Genomic DNA, 23,778 nt, shown 5'->3' with positions numbered 1-23,778 from the left:
CATACTAGCATCACTGTATGAAGGGTAGGTCTATAAAGGCCTTTTTGAGGCTTAAAATCTAATAGGATTGAACAGGCAGATTACAGGAAAACCTGGTAAGACTCACATGAACTGATGCTGAGTGAAGTGAGCAGAACTGGGAGAACATTGGACACAGTAACAGCCACATTGTGCGATGACCAACTTTGATAGATTAGCTTTTCTCAGCAATACAATGATCTAAGAAAGTTCCAAAGGACATGATGGAAAATGCCATCCATATCCAAAGGGAGAACTATGGAGTCTGAATGCAGATTGAAGCACACTATTTACACTTTTTTAGTGGGTTTTTCTTATTGTTCAGAGTCTTTCCCAATATGACTAATGTGTGAATATGTTTAATTTAATTATACATGAATAACCTATATCAGATTATTTGCTGTCTTGGAGAGGGGACTGGAGAGGGAGGGAGGGAGAAAGCAATGAAATCAAAATCTTATAAAAGTAAATGTTGCATATTTTAACATATTTAACATGTATTGGTCTACCTGCCATCTAAGGGAGGGGGTGGGGGGAAGGAGGGGATAATTTGGAACAGAAGTTTTTGCAAGGATCAGTGTTGAAAAATTACCCATGTATATGTTTTATAAATAAAAAGCTTTAATAAAAACAAACAAATAAATAAATGAAAGAAAAAGTAAATGTTGAAAACTATCTTTACATATAATTAGAAAAAAATACTATCAAGTGGGAGGAAAAATCTAATAGGGAGGTATAGCACACTAAAATCTCTTGGGAGAAGGAAAAAAGTGTTCCCAGAGACTAATTCAAGGCAAAAATTACATATCAGCAGAGTTCAACCAGGAAGGGAGTGATGTGACACAAAGAACGGAGTTGGGATCCATTGTCCTGGATGTGAGGGCCCTTCCCAAGGGGTTAAAGTGGAGCAGTTCTGTCCCTCTCTCTCTCTCTCTCTGTCTCTGTCTCTCTCTCTCTCTCTCTCTGTCTCACTGTCTCTCTCTCTTTCTCTCTCTTTCTTTCTGTCTCTCTGTGTGTGTCTCTGTGTGTGTGTGTGTGTGTGTGTGTGTGTGTGTGTGTGTGTGTCTCTCTCCCCTCTTCCCTATGTTTGACTCTATAATATCTAGGAAAGGAAAGAACAGGACCATTCTTGGGGAATTGGGGGTGGGGGGAAGGACTGTGCTTAGCACAAGCCACCCCCAGGCAGGGCTGGGTGACCCTCTGTTGCTCCTTCCTCACTAGGGTCTACAGGTGGCCCAGAAGGAGGCCCAGATTCGGCTGTTGGAGGGGAGGCTGAGGCAGACGGACATGAACAACTCCTCTCAGAACCATCTGATCCTGGATGCCCTCCGAGAGAAGGCTGAGGCTCACCCTGAACTGCAGGCTCTGATCCACAATGTGCAGCAGGGTAAGGGGAGAAAGCAGGATTCCCTGGCAGGGGAGCACAAGCAGCTCACCAGCTGCATTGGAGCCCTGGACTCCAGGGACCAGGGGAGCTGCCCAGCCCCACCTCCCCTTGCTGCCCAGCCCAGTTTCATAGACTTACTTGTCAAGACTGTCATTTTGGCCTTGGGTGGGGATGGAGGAGTGAAAGGCATTCTCCCTCTCCCTCTTCCCCCTGCCACAGACAGCTCCTCCTAGGAGTGGGCTGGTTCTGATTCTCCTCTCCCTTCCCCTCACCTTACCAAGCCTTTCTTCTCACAGAGAACGGATATTGCAGCACAGATGAGGAGATCTCCGAGTTCTCAGAGGGAAGGTAAGTTTCCCTGCTGAGGAAACGACCAGGACCCAGCTGGCAGAGCAGGCGGAGGGCTGGGCAAGGGGACCCTATGGGAGTCCATGGGCCAGCCTGAGGAGAGACCCCAAGCTCAGGAGGTTGTACCTCTGCCAGTATGGAGGTGGCAAAAAAAGTGAGTGAGCATCCTCGTTGTCTCCCCAGCTTCTCCCAGTCCTTCACCATGAAAGGTTCTACAAGCCATGATGATTTCAAATTCAAGGTGAGTAACCAGATGGCTGCTCCTTTCCCCACTTTGCCAACATCTTCCCCACTCCCTCCTCCTTTTCCAACCCAGCATGACTCCTGTCCTCTCTTCCCGAGGGGTGGTTCAGATAGGTGTCTGTGGCTGGTAAAACACTTGATGCATATTATTTTTTTGAGCCTCACTACAATACCCTGTAAAGGTAAATAATGCAAATATAATTATGTCATTTCACAAATGGGTAAACTGAGGCTCAGAGAGGCTGTAACCCATCCGCAGTCCCAGTCCTAGTGGGACTTTGTCCACTCTGCCATATGACCACAGTGGTAGCCAAAGTCACTGCCCAGGTCGGGAATTCTGTCCTGTGAGTTGTGATCCTGCCTTCTGCCCATGGCCTGACCCTCCCACTGAGTACCTCTCACCTGCCTCTCTCCAGGGGGAGCCCAAGCTGTCGGCCCAAATGAAGGCGGTGTCGGCTGAGTGCCTGGGCCCCCCGCTGGACATCTCCACCAAGAACATCACTAAATCTCTGGCCTCCCTCGTGGAGATCAAGGAGGATGGCGTGGGCTTCTCCATCCGAGACCCCTACTACCGAGACAAGGTCTCCCGGACCATCAGCCTGCCCACCCGCGGCAGCACCTTGTAAGCACGGAACAGGGGAGCGAGGGGGGCGGGGGGATGACTGCCCGGGCTGCTTGGGGCCCTCGGGCTCATGCACTTTTACTGTTCCAGCCCTCGGCAATCGCGAGGCTCTGAAACCTCCCCGCTGACCCGCAGGAAATCCTATGACCGAGGGCAGCCTATCAGGTAAGGCCCAGACCTGGTCATCCGCCTTGTGCATTGTACCTTCTGTGGGAGGTCATCCACTTTGTGTGCCGTCCCTGACAGTTTTAGATCCTGGCCGAGTTTCTCCATCACCTAGCTGCCTTGGAAGGGAATAGGTTCCCCCAAACAGGATGAGGCTTCTGAGCAAACCCCTTCAGCCCTTGAGGTTCTATAATACCCCAAATCCATCTTCCTACCCTTGCCACTCATGGACTCGGAGAACTGTGAATTAATTTTCATGCGGGCCTTAGCCAAACCCAATCAGAAATGTAAGCCTGCTTCTCAAAAGTCATTTCATGGATGTTGGCTATAAATGGCTTTTGCATTAAATAACCATTTTGCCTCTGGTCCTTTCCATTAGTGCAAGCGCCCTAATCCTCAGATGGCTTTTCTGAAAGTCCTTGAGGGCCTTGCAGTGGGAACTCAGGAGCCAGAGCAGAGAAATACAGGCTGAGTCAGTCCCCAAGCAGCCCTGCAAGGCTGGTTGTGGTGAGGATGGGTATATATGTGGTATAGTGATCTCTAGGAGATTTTCTAGATCTCTTTGGAGATACAGACCCAGAGACAGCCTCTGAAAGGGACTCTCTCATCCCCACATTCTCCAGAGGAAGAAGCGGAAGTCCGGAGTCACACAGTAAATTAGTGGCAGGACCGGATTTCAAGTCCAGAAATTCAGGTCTTTTGGCCTATCGATCCGAGGATCTTTCAGTTGAATCATTCTGTCTCCGAGGGTCAGGAGAGGGACTTTCCCTGCAAGTGCAAACCCACATGTCTCTGAGCAGCCTCGGGAGATGAGCTGTTTACAAAGGACTGTTCTCCTTGGCTGGTGTTTCATTGCTCTGAAGTAGATGGACTTAAATGCAGTCTGACAGGCTTGGGCCAGACACCGGGCTCTTTGACTGGATGGATTTTTGTTTTGGAGGGTTTTGGGCCCAGTCCTGCAGTTTTCTTCCTGTGGAGAACCCTACAAAAAGAAATCCATTTGATCTGTAATTTCCAGTCTTTGAGACAGCCCTCCGGGGACATTAGTAGGTTAAGGGACTTGGCGGGGTCAGAGGCTGAGCTAGTGTCCGACTTCATGCTGTTTCTCACCATTGTTGGGAAGTTTTCTCGCCATAACAAGTCAGTTTTAGACTTGGGAAGACAGCAAGGTGTAACAGATAACGACTCTTTGGAGTTGGGCCCAAATTCAGCCTCTGGCGCATGTGGGCTTGGTGACCCCGGACAAACACGGGGCCCCGATTGCCCGTGGCCAGCCCCCAGTCCAGACCCGAGTTGCCAGGCAATCAGTCAGTCAGCGTGGAGAGAGAGGGGGTCCTCTAATACACAGATTAGGTTCTGAGTGAGGGAGACCTTCCTAGCAGAGCTGTTCCAGAGTGGAACATTGGAAGGTAGTGAGTCCCCCTGTTCTGCTCCTGGCCCCACTCCAGGTCCTCGGACATGGCCTTCACACCCCCTTCGTCCCCCCCTACGCGGCCCCGCAATGACCGTAACGTCTTCTCTCGCCTCACCAGCAATCAGAGCCAGGGGTCGGCACTGGACAAGTAAGAGCTGGGGCCTCAGGGCAAGGGCTGGGATCCAGGGGGAGGAGGGGTGTCTTCGGGGAGGATCAGGGGCGAGGAAGCCGAGCCTGGACATATCCTTCTCTCCCCCTTCCTTTCCCTCCCTGCCCTTCCTCCAGGTTCCCAGGACCCCTTCCAAAGCATAAGTCCCTCACATCCCTCTTAATGTCATTGTCCTCTCTGGGGACTAGTCAGGCTCTTGTCCTCTGGCATAGAATGCAGGGAGGGGAGAAGTCTTGGGGCCACCCCTCACCCTGGCCTGTGCCCCCGACCTCTCTCTTCTGTTGCTTCTGGGCCCCCTCTTGGGCCCGGCAGGGCCCCCCACTGCCCAGTGATGGGGCTTTAAGTGCCAGATGCTCCCGCCCCTGCTTTGTCTCTGGACCTCTGTGACGTGTTTCTAGCCTCCTCCTTTGGGGGTGTCAGCGGTGGGCAACAGCTGCTCTACCTTGGGTATCCCACCCCACGTTTACTTGGTGCTTGTGACACAGACTTAGGAGGAAGGAGGGAGGGAATCCGCCTCTGGGATGGGCGTGGTTTGCTTTGGGGGTGTTGGAGAGCCACCTCCCCGACTTGTCGTAGCCCCCTCCCCACCAGCTCCCAGGGGCCGCTTCTCGGGCTCCCTCAGCTTCAGGGCTCTCAGCTCGGCCGGCATGGGGAGTTAGGGGGGGCCCCTCTGCCGTGGCCTCCTCCCCATGCCAGGTTCTGGCATGGTAACCCCCTTTGTCTGTTTCGTGGGGTCAGGATTAACCCACCTCCGGCCCTGACCATCCTCCACTTTGGACTTGGAAAAATCCCTCAGCAAAAACTGAGCTGCCCCCGATCCCCCGACTCCTGCCATCTCTGACCACTCGCGGGTGACAAGGGTGGGCCCAGGGCCCCTCGGTGAAGGAATGGAGCACGAAGCTCTGTCCCTGACCTCCAGCCACTGCCCTGAGAGGGTCCGGTCGGTGGGAGGAAGGGGATATGGGGATCCTGCCAAAGGCATCCAGGGTGAGAAGCCTGAGCGAAGGAGGGACAGAAGCCCGAGGGGCAGGGGGAGGGGCCCAGAGCTCCGAGTGGGCTCTGCAGGTCAGGGACATGGGGGATGCTGAGCCAAGACATGGGCTGCCCAGCTCCGGGGCCCGCTCCGCTGCTGGCTCCTGCCTCCTGCCCAGGATGGTTGCTCTGCTGGGCTGGGGCGGCTGCTTCCTCCTGCTCTGCAGAAGCGTCATGGCCCTGGCAGGGAGAGAGGTGGGGGCTTGCGGGCAGGAGCCCTCCGGCTTAGGCTGTGGGGCAGCTGGAGAGCTTGGAGCTGGACAAACAGGGCCCAGGAACCATCACCACCTCCTTCCCCATCCTCTCAGGAGGGTTCTCCCGACTCTGAGCCCCCCGTGGGGTCCCCCTGGCGCCCCAGCATCTAGGCCAGGCCCTGATCTCTGCCCCCGCCCGCTGTCTCCCTCTCCCGCACCCCTCCGACCCCGGCTCTCTGCCGCAATAACCCTCTGACTCCCCGAGTCTGCCGCTGCCGCCTCTCCTCCTCCTCCTCCTGTCGGTCCGTTTCTCCTCTTTCCCCACCCCCTAATCCAGCTAATTTTCTGCCCTTCCCAGGTCTGATGACAGCGACTCCTCTATCTCGGAGGTCCTGAGGTACAGCGCTTGTGTTTGGTTTCCCTGTCTCAGCGTCCCCTTTTCTGTGTGTTTCTCTCCATCTCAAACGTGTCTCTCTTCCGCCTGCCCGCCTCTCCCCCCCTTACGCCTCCTGCATGCTGCCCGCCCGTGCCCCCCATCCTGCATCCCCCCCCCTCATCGAGTGACTGGTTCTCTGTAGACCCTGTTCCTGCTGCCCCCACCCACAGGCGCGGTTCTTCCCTCTCAGGCTGGCTGAATGGCTTCCATGGAGCTCTGAGCTTCTGCTGCACTGGGGCGGGGGGGGGGTGGCGGGGGGAGTTCTGAGAGTGGGGGGCACGCGACGCTGGAGCGCCCGCTGTCTCTTCCCCGGACTCCGGAGGGGGCCCGAGGAACCCCTGGCTATGGCCCCCTCCCCTAAGGTCCTCCTGGGGTACAGGAAGTGCTGACACAGACCCCTGGCCCCCTGCTGCAGCTCCTCCTGCATGGGATGGTGGGCTCGGCTCCCCACTGTGCCCCCCATGGGTGGTGCCGGCAAAGGGAATTACTGGGGCCCTGCCTCTGAAAGGGACCCCAGGAGGCCGGGAAAAGCTGCCTGCCCTCAACAGCGCGCCTGCAGGAGGGCTCTGGGCAGTCCTGCCGGCTTCCCGTGTCAGGAATCACTAAGCTTAAGCAGTGTGCTAGGGACAGGTCATTTGTAGCATTTATAACTCTGTGTATATGTGTGTGTGTTCTCATGTATATATGTAGTATTTACATAGAACTTTATGGTTGGCAAGGTGCTTTGTAAATAGCATATTATTTGATTCTCAATATCCAGTGATTTATAACATTTGTACATACACACATGTATATGTGTGTATAATTATTATATTATATACTTATATGTTTGTATATTATGTTACATAATTATACATATATATATAATTAGTATTTATATAGAACTATGGTTTTCAGAGTGCTTTATAAATAGCATATTATATGATTCTCAATACCCAGTGATTTATAGCATTTATACATACACACACATGTGTGTATAATTATTATATTATATACTTATATATTATATGTTTTATATATTGTGTTATATAATTATACATACATATATATATATAATTAGTATTTACATAGAACGTTATGGTTTGCAGAGTTTATAAATAGCATATTATTTGATCCTCACAACCCAATGATTATAGCATTTATAAATACACATCTATCTATCTATAGAGAAAGAGAGAGCATTTACATAGAACTTGATGGTTTGCAAAGTCCTTTAGTCTATTATTGCTAACTGTACTAAAGCACTACGTACTAAAGTCTATGTGCTCTCTGGAGACACGTTCCTATATACAGTGCATACAAAACGGGGGACAAAGTCTTTTGCTGGGAGGAACCCCTAGCAGCCGGGGAATCCGGGTAGTTGAGCTGAGCTCTGAAGGGAGCCAGGGCTTCTGAGAGGTGTTAGGGACCAAAAAGGGCATCCAGACACTACGGGTCAAAGCATGGAGGAGGTTGTGTGTACCACAGCCCACCTTCACAGGCAATAAGAACAAGATTTTTCACTCCACTTTGGAAATTCAAATTCAGATTTAGAATTAAAAATGACTTTGAGCTGGAAGGGATCCCAGATACCACCTGGACCAATAAAAAATTTGCTGATATTAATCCTTATTTTGTGACCCCCACATTCAGTTACAGGAGATCATATGGGGTTGTAACTCAGTGTAAGAAGCTGGTTTATTTTATAAACAAGGAAAATGCAGCCCAGAGATGTCAGATGTTTGGCCCATTCCCATGGGCATCTTTCAGATAATACAAATAAGAAATAACAAAACCGGGAGGTGAGCCAGGTTCTCTGACTCTTGGTCTAGTATTTCTCATTGCATTGTTGCAGTATGTTCTTTTTAAAAAATATATTAATAATAGCTTTTAATTTTTCAAAATATATGCAAAGAGAGCTTTCAACATTCATCCTTGCAAGTAATCCAATACAGGTTAAACATGTTGTTGCAGCGTATTCAAACACCAGGCGAGAGCAGTCTGATTTGCCGGCCATGAGCCTCTAGAAGCTGGGGAGGGAGCTCTGATGAGGCTTTCTGATGTATGGCCCAGTCCTGCTCCTTCTGCTTGCTTGAGTCCCTGAGGGTGGAGCTTCCTACAAGTTCTCAGATGATCCATTTTCCTAATGATCCTTGTCAGTGCTGGCCCTCCTCCTTCCTTGCCTAGGGCTGGAGAGTAGAATTGAGGATAGATAGCCATGGAAAACATAAAGTGACAGCAAAAAACAGAAGCACATGTTCGGTTGGCTGCATCTCAAACTCTTCCTTAGGAATAGCTGCGGGTTAAAAAAAATTATTATTTTATTGGATCATCTGTGTCTTCTCCCTTCTCCACTAGTGTGGAAAATTGAGAGGATACTGGGAATCCTTCTAGGTCACAAACCGCAGCATCTTGGAGAGATGGCTGTCTATGAGAACAATGGGGAATGCACTGAAGGCTCCAGCTACATATAGTAATAAGCAGGAGCTCCTGTAAGGGACACTCACCAGAATACATCTTAGTGTATGTGCGTTCTCTCTCCCTCTGTTTCTCTGTCTCTCTCATTGTTTCTGTCTGTGTCATTTTATCTGTCTTACTGTTCTCTCTCCCTCATTTTCTGTCTAATCTCATTCTTCCTCATTTTCTCATTCTTATTCTCTCTTTCAGCCCTTCTGTGTGTCTCATTATTATTTGTTTTATCTGAAAGATACATTATGAGAATGGACAAATCATTTTACTTCTTACTCTTGTTACTTTTCTCATCCTTATTCTCTCATCTTTCTAGCTTTCTCATTCTCTTATATCTTTCATTCTCTCTTGTTCTTTGTCTCAATCTCTCGCTCTCTTTAATTCTGTGTTTGTCTCTTCTCCATTTCTCTGTGTGTATAAATATATGTGTGTACATATATATATATATATATATATATATATATATATATATGCTTTTATTGAGTTTAAGTCCTTCCATGGCACTTTCCCATAGTCCTGTTGTCTTTATTCTTCCATATTTCCATCTGTGTGAGGATTTCCAACTTAATACTTATATGAGCCTCATGATATATGGTACACACTTGTGGTTTCATTGATGGTGTCCTGCTGTGTAAAACTAGTTCCACTTATTAACTCTTGAGAGGTTACTAAGACTTTAAGCTCAAATGTCAGAGATTAAGCCTGAATGCAGGCAATCTGGACTCCAAGGCAATTTCTCTATTCACTCTGCCATGCTGTCCCTCAGAGCTTGTTTTCCAGATAGACACATCTGTATAATACTATCTTTCCCATATATGACGTTTCTACTTTTTTGAGAAACGAATCTTCCTTCTTGGAATCCCATTCATTCAACAATTCTTGGGCCTGTAGTATTTAGCCACGAAGCTAAAACTTTTGCAATCCAACAAATGCCTAATTAAATAGTGTAAATAATTCAGATTAATTATTCTTATGCCGGAGCTCCATCCCCTAGTGCTTAAACCATTTAATTCTGTGTGAACTGAGATAAAACGTGAGAGTTCTGAAGGGTATTTAATGTTGTGACGTGTGATCCAGTAATAGGTAGATGTGTATGTGTCCTCATGTGTGTGTGTGTGTGTGTGAATGTGTATAGTAGACTCATTAGTTACCATATTTAAGCCATAAAAACTGACTAATGGCCAGTTATTGAGAGCTGAGTAGAAGAAGGGAAATGGTGGCCTAAGGGTTGTCAGATGGTCTCTGTATTTCTATCACATTTACCCAGGTAAATTAATGATGGAAATGAGAAATCCAATGAGCTGCTTTAACCAGGAAGGAACCTTCTGTTCCTCTTCTGTTTAGCTACTATATATTCTGTTCTAATTTCCCTCTCCTTTGATCCTATGAGAGAAGACCTTCAGACTGGAAGTTTCAAGAGGTCAGAGACTATATGTCTCCTCTCCCTACTCATTCCCCTAGTGCCCGGTTTGGGTTTGGGCTGACAGAAGTTACTGTTGGAGAAACCGGCCTTTATAAGGCACATCTTTTTCTACCTCCCAAGTCCAACACACACACACTCACACACTCATTCATTCTTTGGGATTATTTTGGGATACCAGGCCATTGGCCTCTAGTTTCCCCTTCCTCACTTTTTCCCCTTCTTCCTTCCCTTGAGCCATACTCAGTCCTGTGCTTGTCTTTCTCCCTGGCTAAATTTCTTTTCCTTCTCTTCCTGCAAAGGGGGATCATCAACCCCATCGGCGGGGCCAAGAGCGCCCGGACGGCCCCCCTGCAGTGCGTCTCGGTGGCCGAGGGTCACACCAAGCCCATCCTTTGCTTGGATGCCACAGACGAGCTGCTCTTCACTGGATCAAAAGGTATGTGAGGAACAAACCGTAAGCGGGAGAAAAAGGTTGGGGCTCCTGGGAAGAGCTCGCCCGTGTCCGAACATGCGACCTGTGATGCTGCTCCCGTCTCCCTGCTCAGCGGCTCTGCTCTTCCTCCCTCTGTGCCTTTCCGCCCGGATCTCCCCCATCTCCAAACTTTCCCTCGGACCCTTCTCTTTCCTAGCTCCCATCCCTTCACTCTAAACCTTGGGCAGTACTGACACCTCCAGGAAGCCTTCTCTGACTAACCTCTCCTTGCTTTTCACAGACCAAGGCTCTCCTTTCCCTTGCCCATCCTCAGTACTTATGGCCTAAAACTCTTACTTTCTGCTGGGTTTTTGTTGTACGTGTGCATGTGGCCTGAGGCTGCATCTTCTGCCCCCTGAACCCCTGGTGCCCAGGCCCCTATAGACAGGCCAGGGAGAGGTCCCGCACCTGGGGCTGATGGACTGGCCCTGACAGATGCCCTCATGTCTGCCCCCGGGGGTCTCTTCCCTACAGACAGAAGCTGCAAGATGTGGAACCTGGTGACGGGGCAGGAGATTGCCGCTCTGAAGGGACATCCCAACAATGTTGTCTCCATCAAGTACTGCGCTCACCTGGGCCTGGTGTTTTCCGTCTCCACGTCCTACATCAAGGTGTGGGACATCCGGGATTCCGCCAAGTGCATTCGCACCCTCACGTAGGTACCTCCCCACCCTGGCCCTGGACAGGCTCCCCATAGTCCCAGAGTGCTCGTGGGGGTTCCTCCGCCAGGACTCTCCTAGTGCCCTGCTGAGGGTCCTTAGGAAAGCTGAGGCAGCTTGGGCTTGGCACACAGGGGCCCAGAGGGTGCCCTGTTTGGCTGGCACCGTCCCCTGTGTCCAGGAGCCCCCCAGGAGCCAGGCACTATGACCCACTGAGCAAACTTCACCTTGGCTGTTGGCCTCCAGCCTGCCTTAAGCACTGTAGCCTCAGGGAAGGGGCTCTAGGTGACAGGCTGGACACACAGACCTGCCCTGGTGCTTTGTCCAGAAGGTGAGCAGGTAAGCTCTTGCTCACCTGTGTGCAGCATGAAAAGGGATTTCCATAGACATTTCTACCCTCCCACATCTCCCCCATCCCCAGCTACCCCAAGGTAGACAGTTAAGGATGGGAGGGTGGTAGATGAGAGCCAGTTCAGAAAGTCCCTGCACCCCAAGTCCAGAGGTGAGCATGTTTCTGAGGGTGGGGAGATCCTCTGTCCGGGGGGAGGACTTGTCCTAAAAGGGGAGCTCCTGGTGTGAGACTGGAGGCTGCCGTCGGGTCTTAACTGTGCTTCCCACGGGCCGGACCAGGTCCTCAGGTCAAGTGATCTCCGGAGACGCCTGCGCAAGTACCACCAACCGCACCATCACCAGCGCGCAGGGCGAGCACCAGATCAACCAGATTGCCCTCAACCCCACCGGCACTACCCTGTACGCTGCCTCTGGCAATTCAGTCCGTGTCTGGGAGCTCAACAGGTCAGGGCAGTGAGGGTCAGGCTGGGCTGGGCAGGACGCTCCCTTGGGAGGGAGGGAGACCCTGGAGGCGACTGGGTCTTTCCATGGATCGGGCTGGGCACCCCCTTTCCTGCAGGGGGATCTTGGCTTCTCAGGGGACCCGGGGTATCTGGAGGGCGGCGTCTCCTGGTACTGAGACTTGGATTCACATCCCAGCCCAGAGGGCCGCCTCTGCCCAATGTCCCACACGGGCCCTTTCCTCCCCCAACAGATTCCAGCCCATTGGCAAGCTGACCGGCCACATTGGCCCCGTGATGTGCTTGACCGTCAGCCAGACTTCCAATCAGCACGATCTTGTGGTGACAGGCTCCAAAGACCACTATGTGAAGGTACTGGCTGCCCACGAACTCCAGGGACTCAGTCAGCTAAACAACAAGCATTTATTAAGTGCTCATGTGTCAGCCACTGCACTGAGTACTTTCCCAAACAGTTTCTCATTTGCCCCTTGCCATAACCCTGCAAGGTAGCTGTATTATTGTCTCCATTTTGTGGTCAGATGTATTTTCCACATAGCCTACTCTTATCATAGTGGGACCCACCACATTTGGACATTAGTGTCCAGTTTACACTTGGTGTAGAAATGAAAATAGCACTTTAGAGGAAGCTGAAAAGCACCTTTGTACTGATCAAATACATACAGAAAAAATCCACACTAGAAACAAAACAATTTTAAAAGTGTGTCAGTTTTCAAGATATCTCAGAAAGAAAAAGAATGGAACAAGTTATATTTGGTATTTTTACCAAAAAAAAATAATAATAATAATCAAGACTCTACCAATAATTCTAAATCCCACATTCCTGTTTTCTCTTCCCTATAAAATCATTAGGAGAGTGGTCCTTGCTTATAGCAAGGATCAAAGGATGAGGGAGGAAAAAATAGCCTTCCACAACTTGTTTTCTGCTATGGATCACATCTTCAATCCCTGTACAGACTAAGTAATATAGAGAATACAAGATTTTGCTGATTTTAAAAATACTTTTTTTGGCTCAGCAGAACAATATGCAGCTTAAAAGTTCTTAAGTAAGGTGCCTCCCCTGCATATTTAAAATCATGTAAAATTCTATGACAGATATCATCATGGAAACAACTGTGTTCTATGACCTACTGAACTTCAAAGACATAAGCCATTCCAATAGAGCAGTAATGAATTGAACCAGCTACACCCAGGGAAAGAACTCTGGGAGATAACTATGAACCATTACATAGAATTCCCAATTCCTCTATTTTTGTCCGCCTGCATTTTTGATTTCCTTCACAGGCTAATTGTACACTATTTCAAAGTCTGATTCTTCTTGTGCAGCAAAACAACTGTTTGGACATGTATACTTATATTGTATTTAATTTATACTTTAACATATTTAACATGTATTGGTCAACCTACCATCTGGGGGAGGGGATGGGGGAAGGAGGGGAAAAATTGGAACAAAAGGTTTGGCAGTTGTCAGTGCTGAAAAATTACCCATGCATATAATTTGTAAATAAAAAGCTATTTAAAAAAAAAAAAAAGACATAAGCCAGGGAGAGAGGAACATTTGCCACCTCTGCCACAAGGTGATCTGTGTAGAGTCCAAATAAAAGGATTCCTTGTTGATGGGAATCCATAGATAATATAAGACTCACTTTAAAAAGCCCTATTAACACTAAAAGTCTCAACAAAATTCATAATCATTTGAAGTAGATGGTTTTAGCCATCCACAGTAGAAAAACAAAGTGGATGAAAAGCATATATCACTCAGATAATGGCATGCAGTCATGGACAGTGAACTGGGTCACGTTACATTTGGCAAATTTGTACAATATTTTAGTGACCCCAAGTAACTCACAGCTGCCAAAGCTCCTCATAACTATTATTCTTCATATGGTATTTTTATGGCTGAGAATCATGGAGCATCATGATCTCAGAACGATCAATTGTAAATTGACCCAAATGGCAATGGAAAGATAAATACATGGTGTATTTATGGTGGTTTAAATTAGAACCTGTCATATAACCATTAATAAAATAAAGTTATTTTTTATTTGCAAGGCATAGGGTTACAAAGAATGAAGGTAGATTAGGTTTTGTAGCAAACATGAGAAATAACAGACAACATTCTCCCAAATGTTGTCCTGGTATTCCTAAAATATTAAAGGAAGGAGAAAGTAATTGGCAATGGATTTTTGAAGAAAAGGTTTCTAAGTTTAAAGGACCAACTATCTTTACAGATGCATCCAAACAAAATATTTGTCCTATATACTCTCATGATTTAACCATAAAGAGAGTAGTTAGAACTCCTTTTCAGTCCACTCAGCAGAAAGAATTGTATGCAATCATTCTAGCTCTTACTTATTACCCAGGAGATGTAAATATAACATCTGATTCAGCCTATTTAGTAGGTGTGGTACAAAGAATTGCCACAGCCCAAATAAAATTTGTAGCCTCTAATATATATCAGCTCTTTAAGGAACTTCAAGAGCAAGTGAGAAAGCATCCAGGTTAGCTTTATGTCTTGTGGACTTCCAGGTCCTATTTTTGATGGAAATTCAAAGGCAGATAGCCTTCTAACTATGTTAGCCAGTACTCCTTTATTTCAGGAAGCCCAGGAATCTCATTCTAAATACCATCAGGCTGCTCGAGCTTTACGTTTACAATTTGGGATAACAAAAGAGGAAGCTAGGAGCATAGTAAAAAGCTGTACAGTTTGCCTTCCTTTCCAATCTACTGAGTGTTCCAATCTATTGATGAGATCACCGATCCCTCTGAGAATTATTTCATGGCCAACTGGACCATGCTGGAGGCTGCTTTACTTTTCCAGAAGCCCTGGAAGCCTCTAGCAGGAAAGAGTTCTCTTAGTACCCAAGATCCAGTGTTGCTACACTGGGAGTTTTCCTTTTCTACACATCCCGCTTTACTATTTTATTGCCAAAATTTCAGAAAGGCCTCTGTTGTGTCTCCTAATTGTTGCCTCCAGTCTTTGCCCAGTCTGGCCTCTATTTCTCTGTAGTTCATCCTGAAGCACAGCTGAGGTCATTCGGAAGAGATTTCCTAGGAAAGTTCAGTGTAAGAAAGTTCAGTGTAAGTCAAGTTCACAGCTTTCAAAATTGTCAAATTTGTGATACAAGGCCCTTGAGGCCGGTCCACCTTCCAGACCCAATTATTGTCTGTTGTCACCCAGCTTGAAAATTGGCTCCTCCCAAACATCTGAATAGCTGTTCTACAGTCTCAAGGGCAAACCCAGAGGTGGCCTTTCCCAGATTCCTCTTGACCTTCATAGTTCTCCCAGCTAATTCCTGGTCCCTTTTTTCCAATTTTTGGAACCAAAGGTTCCTACAATCTTTTTTACATTTAGCAAGGATTCACCTAGATTGCAGCCTGGCATAAGGGAAACCTGAGTCCAAAGGGTCACTTAAACGCTGTCTGCCTCAGTTTCATCATCTGTAAAATGGGAATAATAATAGCACCTATCTCCAAAGGTGGTTGTGGGGATCAAATGAGATGATTTTTTTTAATTAAAGCTTTTTATTTTCAAAATATATAATTTTCAACATTCATCCTTACAAAACCTTTTGTTCTGATTTTTTTTCCCTCCTTTACCCCCTTTTTCTAGATGGCAAATGATCCAATGTTAAACATGTGCAATTCTCCTATACATATTTCCACAAGTATGCTGTACAAGAAAAACCAGAAAATCAGAAAAAAGCTGTGTGACCCTGGGCAAGTCACTTAACCCCAATTGCCTCAGGAGAAAAAAAAAATCAGATCAAAAAGGAAAAAAAATGAGAAAGAAAACAAAATGCAAGCAAACAATAATCAAAAGAGTGAAAATGCTATGTTTGGGTTTATATTCAGTTCCCACTGAGCTCTCTCTGGGTGCAGATGGCTTTCTTCATCACAAGACCATTGGAACTGGCCTGAATCATCAAATAAGATAATTTAAAAGAGCTTAGCAAGTACTGTATTATTAGTTATTATCATTATGTGTGCTAAGCCTTAGGCTAGTTACTTTACAAATTAATAATTTCATTTGAAAACAGGAAGATCAGACTTCAAGTCCTATCTCTGAGATCTCCTGGCTGTGTGAGGCTGGAAGCGACACTTTCTCAGGGTTCTAAGCCAGAGATGTCACACCCAGTCTGGGGGCATACTTTCCCTCCCCTGGTTCAAATGTAACTGAAAAATATATAGCAAAAATAGAACATGTTAAAGTCAGCATGTGACCCTCTAGGCTTAGTGGCTCCATTTTTTAAGTTTTTTCATCCCTGATCTCAACCACTCTAATCAAGACTCCCAACTTTTGGGAGCGGGTACCAGCTTGCACTGGTAAAGGGAAAGAGCTTCCTCACCTAAGAGTTCCTTGTAGTAATTAGATTAATTAATTAAATTAATAATTAGTTATCAATAATTTTAATTAATTAAATCCTAGGGCCAATCTCTATCTCTTTCTGTGAAGATATTCTATCTCTTTAATGATATTATATCTCTTCATTGGGCTGCAAGCCTCATGAGGGGAAGAACGTGATTTGAACTTTCTTCACTTACCTTTTTTTTTGTTTTTAAGTTCTCCCTAGCACCTATGTAGCACAGTAGATCAGAGACGTCAGACTTTTAACCATTATTGAGATCAGCTTAATAAAATTGCTCCCCTCTTCTGCTCTGGGAGACTTAAATCAACAGCAAGTTTATAGATTTCCCACTAGGGATTTGGGAGAAGGCATTTCTTTACACTCCTACCCTCAGCAGCAAAAAATCCCCCCTTCATTCTCAGAATATTTTCTCCTGCTCGCCCAAGAAGACACGGTGGGGATAGGGGGAGTAGGGAAGGGCAGGATATAGTCTAGTAAGGTCCTAGAGGAAGGAGAGGGCAAATCTCTCCCACCCTTCCCTCCTTGCCACCACCTGACACAGAGGCCCTTGCTTCTCCTCCACAGATGTTTGAGCTGGGAGAGTGTGTGATGGGCAACATCAGCCCTACCCACAACTTTGAGCCCCCGCACTATGACGGCATCGAGTGCCTCGCCATCCAGGGCGACATCCTGTTCAGCGGCTCCCGGGACAATGGCATTAAGAAGTGGGATCTGGAGCAGCAGGAGCTCATTCAGGTTGGGACAAAAGGCGAAGTCAGGAAAGTCAGTCAACAGCACCTGCTGTCCCCCCCTTCTGTGTCCCCCTGCATCCCCCCGGCTTCAGATACTCAATGTCACAAACTCCCCATGGCAAACACTGCTGTCAATCATGGCTCAGAAGAAATTGATAGGTTGATCCTGGTCCCTCTTTCCCAGGGCCTCTGACATCGGGATGCTGAGCATCCTGCTCCCTCCTGCCACGGTGAGGGGCACGGGATGCTGCCCCCTGGCCTTTGCCTACCTTTCGCAGCCTACGATGGCAGAATGGGATAAAGAGGAACTGGAGCTAGAGCTTGTCTGTTCTTGCCCCCGTCCCTCCCCTCTTCCCCCTCACTAAGATTCCTTGGCCAGGAGGGGGTCCTTACTGCCACGATTCCTTCCACAGCAAATCCCAAACGCGCACAAGGACTGGGTGTGCGCTCTGGCCTTTGTTCCCGGCCGGCCCATGCTGCTGAGCACCTGCCGAGGGGGCTTCATCAAGGTCTGGAACGTGGAAAACTTCACCCCCATTGGAGAGATCAAAGGTCATGACAGCCCCATCAATGCCATCTGCACCAACTCCAAGCACATTTTTACGGCCTCCAGGTAAGCCCGGAGGTCCTGACCCTCCTTGAAATCTCTGCCCTTACTTCCCATTCAGTGGGTTTCACGCTAAGCAGATAAAGGGAGACAGGAGAAGGTCCAGTCATGGGCTCTGAATTAACTAGGAGTTGGCGTGGCAGAGCCCCACAAAGAAGCAGCCTCTCCACTCCCCCTCCCAAGTAAAACAGGGAGGAGAACCTAGGAAAGGGGGCAGCGCTCTGTTCTCTCCTGTCCCAGCCCCCCAGCCACCTCTATTTGGTCAGTATGAAGGGTTACCGAGTGTCACCGGCCCCCTACTCCTAGCTCCCCCCACCTGCCCAGAATAGTCCTCCCAGGAAGTGCTCAGCAGCTCCGCCCACCCCAGTCCCCTCACACCTCTGTCCCCCGGTCCGGGTCCATCCATCCACTTATCTCCCAGTCCCCCAAGGAGGGGCCCTCCAGGCTGCCTTGTCCTGGGAGGGAGGGGTCCTACTCGAACTGATTTCTTCTTCCTCCTTCTCTTCCGACCATATTCCCTCTTCCTGTCTCTCTTGTCTCTCTCTGTGTGTCTCTCTCTCTCTCTCTCCATTTCTCTCTCTCCCCTCACCCTACCCTTCTTTCCCTGCCACAGTGACTGCCGGGTAAAGTTGTGGAGTTACGTCCCTGGACTCACCCCCTGCCTTCCACGCCGCGTCCTGGCTATAAAGGGCCGTGCCACTAGCCTGCCTTGACCCTTTTCTTCCCTCCCCCTTCCCTCATCTTTCCTCTCAGTCCTCCTTTCTCTCCTCTTCTTCTCCCCTTCTTCCCTCTTCCTTTCTTTCTCCACTTCGATCCAAGCTGCTTCTTAACGGTATGAGATTTTTAACTCCCTCATCTCCCCCTTGTGCCTGATCTAGAGAGAAGTGCTGCCCCTCCTTCACACCCCCTCCCCAAAATCACACATTTCTACCCCCCACACTCATTCCACCTCTGAGCATGAGCAAGGGGGTAGTTTCCCAGGAGTGGGACCCATAGGAGAGGGTCACAGAGAGGGAAGGGGGGGAGCTGTCGCAATTCTCAGCTGGGCCATATTCCACTTGAGATGGCTAATCCCCCTCCCACCCCCTGGGTTTGTCCCCCGCTCCCCAAGCCACACTTGGGGCTCGGGTTTGTCCCCCACTCCCCAAGCCGCATTTGGGGCTTGTGGGAGCTGCCCCTCCGCTGCGGTCAGGCCGGCTGTTGGGGCCCGCTTACGGAGCTGACCTGTGCATCCCCTTTCTGCCTTTCTCTCTCCCCGACAGTGATCTGACAGTGAAACTCTGGAACGGAAGGCGGCTGCCCAGTGACACATTCTAGGAGCAGAAGCTGGAGGGGGCACTCAGATTCCACATTTCTCCCAGCAGCCTGCACATCGTCCAAAGGGAAGCATCTTCAGACAATCTAGGACCCACAGATCCAGGGCAGATGCTGCTGGTGGTTCTGGGCAAGAGGATTTGGGGATTCTTCCCCTGGCCCTCTCCTGGCCTTCCTGAGGGGACAGTGTTCCCAAACCATCTCCTGATGGGCTGGGGACCCCCTACGGGGAAGGATATTTAAGCTGTGAAGCTCTTTGCCCACTCTTTCTCCTGAAGCTCCTCAGCTACTTCCAGGTTCGGCCCCGTTTTCTTCCTGCTAAATCCTCCCCTTCTCCCCCCAACCTCAGGAGCTCTCCAGCTGGCCTGTGAGAAGACCTTGGGGAAAACTTTCCGAGTTCCCCCACCTCCAGCTCCCCATGGTGGGGAGGGGATTCTGAGCCAGGCTGAGGGGATCCCCCAGCCACATTTTAACTAGGAAAAGACCCTTTTTTCCTCTTCCCTTCTTTCCTCTTCCATCTGACACAGTCTTTCAGATGGCATCTTTCCTCCAATCCTCTCTTGCCCTTCTGAGTCCTTAACCTCCTCACCCAAAAAGGAGGTCAAAGGAAAAAGCACCACTCTAGTAACCTTGTAAATTTGGGGATGGACACCTGCCCACCCCACCCCTGAGCCTTCTCCCGTGGGGCCGCCCCCATCTCATCCCCTGGGACTCTGCCCTCCCCCTGCGGGGGGCCCATCCTTCAGAAAGCTCCATCTGAGGGGAGAGGCACAGACCCAGCCTGGTCATTTCATCTATTTAACTATTTATTTATTTATTTATTGCTGGCACTTCCTGGATACCAACTTGAAGTTTCTTCTGATGCTTTCTGTCCCTTGAGCTGTCCAGGTCCAGGGAATCCTAAGGAAGGGGAAAGGCAGGGGACAAAATGGGGAGGGAAGCCTGGGGAGGGGGCGGGAAGGGTCCCCAATGGGAAAGGGTGCATGGACAGCACTCCTGAGCCTCTGCTTCTGAGCCATTCTAGCCTTTGACACATTCTGGGATCAACTGGGGAAGAATCCCTTTTGATTTCTTCCCTCCCCATCTCCCTGCCCTCCTTCCTAATCCCCCTCCCCAAATGCCTCCCACTTCTGGGCTATTCCTGGCTTTCCTGTCCGAGGGGGAAGCATCCTAGCCCCCGGTTCACCGCATGCCATCAGACGCTCCAGTGCCTTCCACCCCCCTGGGGCCTGGCACCCAGAGCTGGGTGACCCGCTGCCAGCCACACGTGTCTTGCTGCCTCCTCTTCCATCCTGACGACTGCTGCCTGCCCTCCTAGCCGGATCTAACTTCAGGGAGGTCTCGATCTCTTGCCCCCCACCCCCACCCCCTGCCACATGCTATGTTCCAAACTTCATCAAGGGGGGAATTCCTGCCCCATTCCCTCATCACTTAAGAAGCAGCTTTTGGATCCTCTCCCTTGTCTCATGGTACTGTGTATAGTAGGATGTCTTGAGTAGTAAGGACTAAGTTTTAGGGTCTGTTCCTTTGCCCCTCCCATGCCTCTCCCCACCACGCCCTGGGATAGGATGGTGTTTTATTTCCTGGGCATGGTGGGGAGTGGGTTCAGAAGGTTCTCCATGTTCTGACTCCACCATCCCCCCCAGTTCTTCTCCAGCTCCCTTTTCTATGGTTATTCAAGAGACACATTTTCAAGCCTTAAAACTGGAATGAAATAAGGGAGAATCATTACCCACTAAGACCCAAATACCCTTTGGGGATTTTTTTTTTTTTTTTGGCCTGGGGGAGGGAGGGGGAAGGTTATTGGATTGAAAGAGGCTCTGGTTTTTTTTCTTGCCCAGGGCCCATTTGCTAGGTGAATTTTGTATTAAATTAATGTCTGGGTTTCCCCTTCCGGGTGGAACCAGTGAACTCAAAGACGCCCAGGGAAAACTTCTTTCCCCATCACACGCCAGCCCTTTGCTTGTCTGGCTTCCTCCCACCGGGCGCGGACACAGCGGGATTCGGCATCCAGAGCCAGGGCCGGGAGCTGATGTCTTGGAGGGAGCCTCTGGAAGTGGACGCGAGCTTTCCTCCCCCGTCCCACCGCGCGGACCGGCAGGAGACGGGGCCCCCCCGCAGGCCCGGGTCCCTCTTAGATTCTGCACAAAAGGTGACTAGAAGACAACAGGGGGGGCTCTCCTCTCGCTGGAGGAAACGGCTTTTGCATTTCAGGCTTTCTGCATTTTCCGTTGTCTGAGAGGAAAAAACTTGCGGGGGAGCAGCCGGTGCCGTCTTTCCCCAGGGTGACCCGGTCCTTCTAGCGTCAGCAGACCAACACATCCCCCCACCAAGCAGCGGAGTGACTTTGCAGAATGACTGTTCACAGCTCCTCTCTTTGCTGGACATGGGCTGAAATTTGGGGTCATTTGGTTGCAGGAAGAAAAGAAATGAAGTTTTGGTCTTCGGGGAACAATAGACAGACAGTGTCACTGATGGCTTGTTACTCTCTCCCGGCCCCCGTGCTTGGGATGGGGGGACCGAGCTTGGCGAGTTCGGGTCTCATTCACCTCCCCTCCGCCCAAGCAAGCCCGTGTTTGTTTGCGGCCCCTCCCCTCCGCCACACTCTGGGAGATGGGGGTTGCTGCTTACAAACGCTGGACAAACAGAGAAGACTGTGTCGTTCCCCCCCCCCAGCCCCCTTGGCTTGGTCCCGCCTGCCCTGTCAGGGGTCGCCGCCCCCGGTGATGGGGACTAGAGTAGGAGATTTTACTGGGTTCCCACTCATGTTTGATCCCAAGGTCCCCCGTGGTTGTTGTCTGCCCCCTTTGTTGTTGATGTCGGGTAAGCTACCTCATGGCTGGACCTGGGCTTTGCTATATGTGAGTGAACTGGCTTTCCAGAAACTTGAAATCCGGGGACCCGGACGGGGTCGCCCCAATCTTGGGCCATGGGGCAGCTAAGCTGGAAGGGAGCCGGGGTCTCAGGGCTTCCTTTGGAGGGATTGAGGCGCCCGGGTGTTCAGTCTGAGCCAGAGAATGGTTGGGAGCAGGGACTGCAACCGCACAAGTATTTACAAGTATCTGAAGTGTTAGAAGCACAAAACGATTGTTTTCTGAGCACAAGGCCCATAGAACCTGAGCACAAGCCCTACACTGAGGACGCTTAGACCCAGCCCTGGAGCACAGGAAGAGAGGCCCTGAGGCCTCCGGGCAGAAGAGATTCCTACTGGCCAGTGTGTCCTGGGGGCCCTTTCCCATAGACCGGTCCCAAGGGCTCTACTTGGGGAAGGGCCTGCTGTGCCTTGGGCACTAATGAGAGGTAGTAATAGAAAGGATTGAATAAGAGGCCACCCCAGTGTGTCCTGTCCTGTAAGCTGGGGCCATAAGACATCCCCACCGTTCCCCAAAGCTTGGGAGCTTTGAGCCCCAGGCCCTGATGGGGACCACTCCTGTCTCTAATAGCCTAAATGATTTTTAAAAAAAGAGAGACACCGGGTCTCCTGGGTTAGGACTCTTAGCTAGGGCTCAGATTTTCAAGCACAGTATTCTTGTCCTTTACAGTATTAACTCCATAAGTTAGTGGCAGCTCAGTCCTGAGCGGGCTTTTCTGTAATAGACCCTGGAGTGAGCGCTGGGGAGAGAGAGCAAAGGAAGGAGGAGGGTGTTGGTGCTGGCTTTCAGCTGGGGGAATGGGAATCCCGCATGGAGGTGAAAGTTGGAACAGGAGATCCAGAAGGGACCCTAGAGGCCATCTCTTCCCATCCACTAATGTAATCTGAGCCATTTGCAAAAAGTAAGCTGATAGTGGTTGAGCATCTGTGAAAACCCATACCTGCGGGTGGGATTTTTCCAATCTCATAGGAAAGGATGAGGTCGGGCCCCTCTGTTGCCCTTCACTGTACCCCCTGGAAGCCTGCCCTCTCACTTCACCTGGATGGGCAGGTCCCGTCTTTGCCAGGTTGGCATCCCAGGGTGTCTGGGTTGGCGTTGCCCGTTGTGCTGCTGCCCTATTACCGTGCCTCTAGTGCCAGGACACCACCCCCCTCACACACCCTCACCCAGCTGGTCTGGATCCTTTGCCAGGCTGGTCTCTCCGCCTTCCCCGAACTGCAGGGGCTTCTCCCCCCGACGATGCCCTTGGTCTCCCTCCTGGCCAGATACCACTCATCAAAGACTGACCTTCTATTCCTCTGGTTCCTAATAATGTTTGCAAGTCCAGGACGGGGAAAGGTTTGTAGAGACGCAGTTTAACCACCATCCTGGACTGCCCTTCAACCTCCCCAACCCCAGTATCGCCATCCCTCCCTCTCCCCAGTGCACCGCTGGGGGCTTGGACTCTCAGCTAGGACCCTGCTCCCTTTTCCACCATTGTTAGAGTTCCTGAGACCCCAAAGTCCGCCAGCCCCAAAGGAGCAGGAGTGTGTGCAGAGGAGATCCCTCCCTTGACCTGGCCACCCACTCTTGTCTAGAGGCTCCAGGGTCAGATGTTGTCCTGGCTCCTCTCTGTGACGTGTATAGCACAAGGTGTATATATGTTTTGTACCTTTGCGGACAACTGTACATAGTGTAAGAAAGTTATTTAAGCCTCACGCTGTACATTTTTGTTTTCAACCTAGATGTGTTGGTTCCCAGAAGGTCTTCGTAAATAAAGCCAAAATGGCCATTGTTTGTGGAGATTGCTGCCAGAGCGGGTGATGTTTGGCCTTTGGTTTGTGGCTCCAGAACACAAATGCCCCCTGCCCCTGCTAGATGAAGCGTGGTGTGGTGGGCTGCCTCCGGGAAGGCTGAGCCTGAACCTCATTTCAAGATGCTAGCTTTGTTAACGCAACTCTTGAGTTTCCATTTCCTCATTTATAAAATGAAAATAATAGCGCCTGCGTCCCAGAGTAGTTGTGAAGATCAGATGAGATTATATGGATAAATCACTACCTTTCCA

The 23,778-nt window shown here is 49.7% G+C and overlaps 1 protein-coding gene across 6 annotated transcripts in view; it reads left to right on the top strand.

The window, feature by feature from the left end:
• Positions 1-23,516, top strand: part of KIF21B (kinesin family member 21B) — a 62,494-nt gene extending 38,978 nt beyond the window's left edge. Inside the window, exons 22-37 of one of the 6 annotated variants that reach the window (XR_004229323.1) lie at positions 1,240-1,405; positions 1,702-1,753; positions 1,937-1,994; positions 2,413-2,618; positions 2,709-2,783; positions 4,232-4,345; positions 5,951-5,989; positions 10,199-10,335; positions 10,846-11,026; positions 11,661-11,825; positions 12,076-12,193; positions 16,774-16,944; positions 17,354-17,553; positions 18,161-18,379; positions 18,810-19,157; positions 20,703-23,516. Coding sequence is in view for 2 of the 6 variants with exons in the window: in XM_012550241.3 (XP_012405695.2) it covers positions 1,240-1,405; positions 1,702-1,753; positions 1,937-1,994; positions 2,413-2,618; positions 2,709-2,783; positions 4,232-4,345; positions 5,951-5,989; positions 10,199-10,335; positions 10,846-11,026; positions 11,661-11,825; positions 12,076-12,193; positions 16,774-16,944; positions 17,354-17,553; positions 18,810-18,864 (1,737 nt within the window). In the remaining 4 variants the exon portion in view is untranslated. Of the gene's footprint in view, positions 1-1,239; positions 1,406-1,701; positions 1,754-1,936; positions 1,995-2,412; positions 2,619-2,708; positions 2,784-4,231; positions 4,346-5,950; positions 5,990-10,198; positions 10,336-10,845; positions 11,027-11,660; positions 11,826-12,075; positions 12,194-16,773; positions 16,945-17,353; positions 17,554-18,160; positions 18,380-18,809 lie in introns of all 6 variants that reach the window. The other 5 variants (XR_004229322.1, XR_004229324.1, XM_012550241.3 and 2 more) reach the window with 5 other exon arrangements.
• Positions 23,517-23,778: the final 262 nt, after the last annotated feature.

Source organism: Sarcophilus harrisii, chromosome 4 (assembly GCF_902635505.1).
Source record: "Sarcophilus harrisii chromosome 4, mSarHar1.11, whole genome shotgun sequence".
NCBI classification, from domain to species: Eukaryota; Metazoa; Chordata; class Mammalia; order Dasyuromorphia; family Dasyuridae; genus Sarcophilus; species Sarcophilus harrisii.
Note: the sequence above shows the minus strand (reverse complement) of the source record. Positions and strands in the feature narration are given on the sequence as shown.